Source organism: Mizuhopecten yessoensis, unplaced genomic scaffold (genome assembly GCF_002113885.1).
Source record: "Mizuhopecten yessoensis strain PY_sf001 unplaced genomic scaffold, ASM211388v2 scaffold10629, whole genome shotgun sequence".
Taxonomy (NCBI): Eukaryota; Metazoa; Mollusca; class Bivalvia; order Pectinida; family Pectinidae; genus Mizuhopecten; species Mizuhopecten yessoensis.
The window spans coordinates 282,289-288,897 of NW_018408642.1; the positions used below are offsets into that span (position 1 = coordinate 282,289).

Sequence of the window (6,609 nt, forward strand, 5' to 3'; positions counted from 1 at the left end):
TTTTGAAATTTACAGCGATAGAAAGTTGAATAATTTTTTGATATGTAGTACTAATTTTTATGGCAAAAAATAACAAATAACTTGTGCTGTTTTTGTGTCAAAAAGTGTCAATATTAGCATTATTTTCACTGGAACGTGCTTTACGAAATGTGATTTGTTGTAATAGCCACCAACACAGCCGAAAGGCTAGACATAGTGGCAACGATAGCCCTGTCCCTGGAATAAAAAGAAGACCTACTAATACACAGTCCCAATTAGGGCTAACCGTTATCAAAACACTTCGATCTCGGCGAGATTGTGACATGACACCGAAAGCAGGTGCGTGCTTAATTTTAACGCTAGTGCGCAAGCGCAGGCTGATCGAGAGGGGCTCTCGATGACTTCGCAGTTCGGTGAACAAACACAAAAGCGACGTGCTATAGAATCTTGACTGGGGCAGAGTTGCCAATCCCCTCTATATACTGTCCCTGGTCATTCTTATCACTACCATAGCATACCGTAGATAGTATGTCATTCTTATCACTACCATAACATACCGTAGATAATATGTCATTCTTATCACTACCATAGCATACCATAGATAGTATGTCATTCTTATCACTATCATAGCATACTGTAGATAATAAGTTATTCTTATCACTACCATAGCATACCGTAGATAATAAGTTATTCTTATTATTACCATAACATACCGTAGATAATGTCATTTTTATCACTACCATAGCATACTGTAGATAATATGTCATTCTTATCACTGTAACAGCATACCGTAGATAATAAGTTATTCTTATCACTACCATAGCATACCGTAGATAATAAGTTATTCTTATTACTTTCATAGCATACCGTATATAAAAAGTCAAATAATCATCAACGATGACTTCAGATATGACAAAATACCCATCGTTATTCCGCTGTGATGTCGCATTAAAGACGATGGACATGAAGTAAAATGGCGACAATGCAGCCCTAACGATAGTCAGAGCTAACAGTATTTTCACGGTCACATTTCAATATATTTCCATTTCATGTGACATTTAAAAATACTGCAATAGGAAAGAATACAGAAATATAGATGTTCATATTTCAGTTTAACTGCAAAAGTGCATGATGTGTTATATAAATGGAGATATAAAACATATAACACACAAAAAGTATAAACCGAAGGTAGAATCTCTTTATAAAATACTCTTACAACAATACGCGAACAGTGACAACTGCTCCTAGAAACATGGGATTTTGAGATAATATGAAACCGAGACAGATCAGCTTAAAAAAAATTGTTCCGATTGTAACACTAAGAAAAAGACATTTTGATTAACGAAAATAAATGATAAAATTTAAGGAAATGGTCATGAAGCAACTGAACAGCTACATACAAAACATAGTAAAATGCACATAACATTCGATAAAAGATATGCCAAACAATATGGAGTTACAGCAATCTCATTGATACTTGTTTCATAGGCTATATAATATCATTTTTTTTTTTCATCATTTATTATTTTTTCACTTTTGATTTTTTCGCAAAAACAACGTCGACTTTGTGTAATGGGTGATAAACAAATTGATGAATAGCCACATAGTTAATGTTTGACATGAATCTAATGACATCTAAATAAGCACTGCTGTTATGTGAAAACTCAATAGAAACCACACTGATGTTGAGTTTGTCAAAAGGAATGGCGCCGAGTATCTCCAGTTCCTGTTCTCGTACGTTGATGCTGAGCACGTCTATGGTGTTCTTCCCAGTGGCAGCCACTATGGTCTCCATCCACAGACAGGGAACAATGGATGACGTTGTTTGTTTAACGGCGAGGTACTCCTTCAGGCTGCCAGTTTTGTTTGTCTGCAACAATGAACTTATGTAACAACCTCAGACGACAGGAATCATTATCGGCTTTTGTTTCCGAATATGTTGACCTGAAAAACTATTTAATTAATGGCTTCTTGGTTAAAGCTCTACATTCTATTAACCTGGTGTCGTTGGCAGATTCAAAGTTACATTGATGAGATTCGGTAAGAAGCCGGTAGATAATTGTGATATGTCAGCTGTGTGCTGGAGTGGCCTATTTCGGGAAACGTGACTGTCAAATACCTTTGTTTTTATTTGGACCCCTAGATTTAGTTTCAGTACTGGATATTTAAGAATAAAACCGGTATAGAATTACACTAATTATTGAATTATCAAAATCAAAGCAATGTTTGGTTTAAATATTCAAATGTGACTTTCATGAATATGCATTACGAACTAGATTAAGGGGTCGTTTATTATCGCGTATTTGAAATCGAGGAAAACGTTTTTTGTCCACATGTTTGTGAAAATTCCCTAGCAAAAGCATGGTCCCCGGGAAAAGTCAACAGGAATCTGCAAATTAGTGTCAGTGCTAGTATTATCTACACAAACTTGGACAGTTATAGTCTCACAAAGAAAATCTCCCAACACTGGGGTTAAATTGCATGCGGATAAATATTGAAGATAAAATCAAATTAAGATAAATAGAGGAGCACTCGTGAAAAATATCAAAATATTAGTCACACTCGTGAAATATATTTGTTATTACTGAAGACACAAACACATTTTCTATATATTACATTTTTAAAGCGTAAAACATGTAAAAAGTAATGCATTAAAAAAGGGCGAGAATCAGAAACGTAATACTTAACTCCATATTATTATCACGTCACGCTTGACAACAAGCTGCGCGCCATTTTGAATCTGATACTCGATGCAATTCCGACGTTTTTTGCTATTTTCTTGTATGATTGCTTATAAAAATGTTATTAATTATATACTTATGTACCAAACATTTACCATAAAAACCTCTTATTCTACTGTCGCTTTATTTGAATCTGAGCAAAAAATCGTTGCTTTTGAATGCAGCGAAAAGAAGATACCGTTATGATTGGTCAATACCAAAAAGTCTCTTTTGATATTTGTCACAGTGTGAAAGATATCAGTTTTATCAAGTTGATAGAATCCGATATTTCACTGGCAAAAATGTAATAAATATACATATCAATACAGTCGAATTTTCATTAATACTAATATAAATTACGCCACAATTAGGCTTGTTGATGCTAGACATTAGGAATGAGACGGCCTAACTTCAAAATCCAATGGTTCCTGAAACACGCTGCTTTCATTTTTTACACATAAAAAAATGATAAATGATTCAAATATGTATATGTACTTGAAGCTGTAATTGTTTGGCACATTTTCTGAAATTGACGGTGATTATTAGTAACCAGGCACTTAATTGGACGTTAAAATCCCCTATAAGTTATCTATCCCCAGTGAAGATATACCTATCACATTGACATATCGCAGTTTTTGTACTTTTTGATAGTGAAACTATCACTTGAGTCATACTACAAATTCTCCATATTTAACTTAATCAGAAATAATGGAAATTCATCATACCATGATGGTCATTGAAACCAAAACTGCTGTCGTAAAATCTACAAATAAAACGGTTAAAAACATATTGGTCGAAGCTAGGGCAATAGTATAACTTTCCATACGAAATGTAAGTTGGACCTGGTTTTCTATGAAATACCGTTTTTGAGAGTATGAGTGCGCAAGTTCCCTGATATATTGTAATGTTCGACGTGATCCAAACGCTGAATCTTACCCTAACACAGGCCTGAAGTGTGTTGGCCCTCCTGTTTTTCGTCAGCAGGGTCATGTAGCGGCCCGGATATGGCTCTATCAAAAGGCCATTATAACTTCTCTCCTTTTCGAAAAACAAGGTCACAGAATTACTCTCCCCATCTCCGGCCCCCACGTCAATATAATATCCGACATACTGAAAAGAAACAAGAAAATGTGTAAATCATAAAGAGTTCATACTGTTATTCTATGGCGGACAGTCATAGAGCAAAGTCACAGTAAACTACATTATGTATGCTGCCATGCGTGTGATTCACCACAACTGACTCGGGTCCATAGGCAAATCAACGTAGCTTACAAGCATTCCAGCCATTTAAAAATATAATGGACCTCGGTAACCTGAGGATGTTACATTGTTTTGCCTATTAAACAAAGTCAGATGTACTGTCATAAAAGTGGATAACTGATACTGGTTGCTACTGTTATGTTATATTGTACACAACAATCTGTGTAGAGGAAATATTTGGTTTGTTGAATCTTCATCTGAAGTATATTTCTGATTTCATAGTCGTCTCTCCTCTATCAAAAAAGAAAATGAAAAAGAAAAGAAAAAAAAAGTCCAATATATTACCCGTCTTGATGTCCCAGTATCTGTTACATACAAACATAGGGTGTAGTGTCATTTGATGTAATATTTCTGGTTGATATAGCCAAGTACACAACTAATGGCTAGGCGATAGGTTAGCAGTCTTTCAAATTGATACAGACCATCACTTATTAAAACGTTATTATACTTACAAATATCAAACAATATAGAAAACATGAATATTTTTTAATGTATTTCTGACAGAACATCAAATTTATTTGCAAAATCATTCATCTCGATTTTACAGCTAAATTGAATTTGAATCCGTGTCACAGCAGAGGTTATACACGGGAACATCGAATAGCCTACAACCCAGCATGACTAGAAGGGGTATAAATCGTATGAGTCAGAAGGGAAATAACTCTGTTGGTGTAGCTGTATTTAGAGTTACATACAATTCTGATTTAAAATTGGACTTCTTCAATACAGATGGTGGGTTTCTTTTGTTATAATTGTACATGTCAATATCACAATTGCAATGTCATGTGCGTGTATCAATATACAACATATTATTGTAAATGTCAATATCATACTAGTAACGTTCTGGGCTAACTGTAATCAAGCTTCGTATGGTTAAAGCTAAAGGGTTCCAACAAGTTTAACTGTTATATAACCATGGTCACTATTCTATTAAACTGTTATATAACCATTGTCACTATTCAGTTAAACTGTTATATAACCATTGTCACTATTCTGTTAAACTGTTATATAACCATGGTCACTATTCTGTTAAACTGTTATATAACCATTGTCACTATTCTATTAAACTGTTATATAACCATTGTCACTATTCTATTAAACTGTTATATAACCATGGTCATTATTCTATTAAACTGTTATATAACCATTGTCACTATTCTGTTAAACTGTTATATAACCATTGTCACTATTCTGTTAAACTGTTATATAACCATTGTCACTATTCTGTTAAACTGTTATATAATCATGGTCACTATTCTATTGAACTGTTATATAACCATTGTCATTATTCAGTTAAACTGGTATATAACCATTGTCACTATTCTGTTAAACTGTTATATAACCATTGTCACTATCCTATTAAACTGTTATATAACCATGGTCACTATTCTATTACACTGTTATATAACCATTGTCATTATTCTATTAAACTGTTATATAACCATTGTCACTATTCTGTTAACTGTTATATAACCATTGTCACTATTCTGTTAAACTGTTATATAACCATTGTCACTATTCTGTTAAACTCTTATATAACCATTGTCACTATTCTGTTGAACTGTAATATAACCATTGTCACTATTCTGTTAAACTGCTATATAACGTTTGTCACTATTCTGAAAAGCTTGTTTAAATCCGTTTTAAATGGAATACTGTATTCCCAAAAAAGTCACATGTTTTAATATTTTATGGTAACAGTAGTTCGAAATTTGAATAAGTGAAAATATAACATAAAACATAAATGCAGGTGTCAAACAAAGGACCCTTAATTGCGAAGATAACACTTTACCAATGTTGCAAGTCAGCCTTAGAAAAGTCAATGATCAAGAACTTGTAAGTGAACAAGAGGCCTAATGGGCCTGCATCGCTCACCTGTTATTAATCTAATAGATGGATAGTGGTCTTTTTAAGTCTGGACCATAAATATTTGTTCTTGTAAAATTTATTAAATTCTAGTTAAAAAAATGATTGCATTTTAAGAAATATTGTTTGTCCATATATGTATTCCCCTACGTTGATAGTCTGATTTCAAAGTTGTAAAATATATGTCTTTTTACCTGCGAGCTAACGATAGACGTGCTTGTTTGTTTGTTTGTTTGTTTGTTTGTTTATGTTTAACGGCCCATCGACGGCTGTGGTCATTTAGGGCCATGGTGATTTATTTATTTATTTCACTTTGTTAACAAACATGTGAATAGCGAAGATAAAATCAGATAAAATGATTCATTTTAAAAGTATTCACATTGTATGTGTAGATAACAAGAGGCCCAATGGGCCTGCATCGCTCACCTGTTATTAATCTAACATTTGTAATCTTAAGATTTCATAAGAACCTATTAAAAGATTTAAACATATGACGCCTCTGACCTTGATTGTCGAACAAGGACATTAGGTTGAAAGTGGATCAAGGTCATTCATTTGAACTAACATGGTAATCCTTCATCCCAGCATGCTACAGGCCCAATTTCAGTACCCTGGCCCTTTTGCTTATTGAAAAGAAGTCGCTTGAAGATTTTACGACATTTGACCCCTGTGACCTTGAAAGTTGGTCAAGGTCATTCAGTTGAACAAACTTGATAGTCCTTCATCCCAGCATGCTACAGGCCCAATATCAGTACCCTGGGCCTTTTGGTTATTGAGAAGAAGT

General features: G+C 33.9%; 1 protein-coding gene across 5 annotated transcripts in view; it reads right to left on the reverse strand.

Annotated features, from left to right (window-relative positions):
* Window positions 1-1,152: 1,152 nt before the first annotated feature.
* The window catches only part of LOC110461501, a 24,259-nt gene continuing 18,802 nt past the window's right edge, over window positions 1,153-6,609 (reverse strand). For all 5 annotated transcript variants that reach the window (XM_021514981.1, XM_021514984.1, XM_021514982.1 and 2 more), the window contains exons 3-4: window positions 3,636-3,809; window positions 1,153-1,849 (exon numbers count right to left, since the gene is read on the reverse strand). In XM_021514981.1, coding sequence (XP_021370656.1) covers window positions 1,502-1,849; window positions 3,636-3,809 — 522 coding nt within the window. In that variant the 3' untranslated portion in view covers window positions 1,153-1,501. The remainder of the gene's footprint in view (window positions 1,850-3,635; window positions 3,810-6,609) is intronic.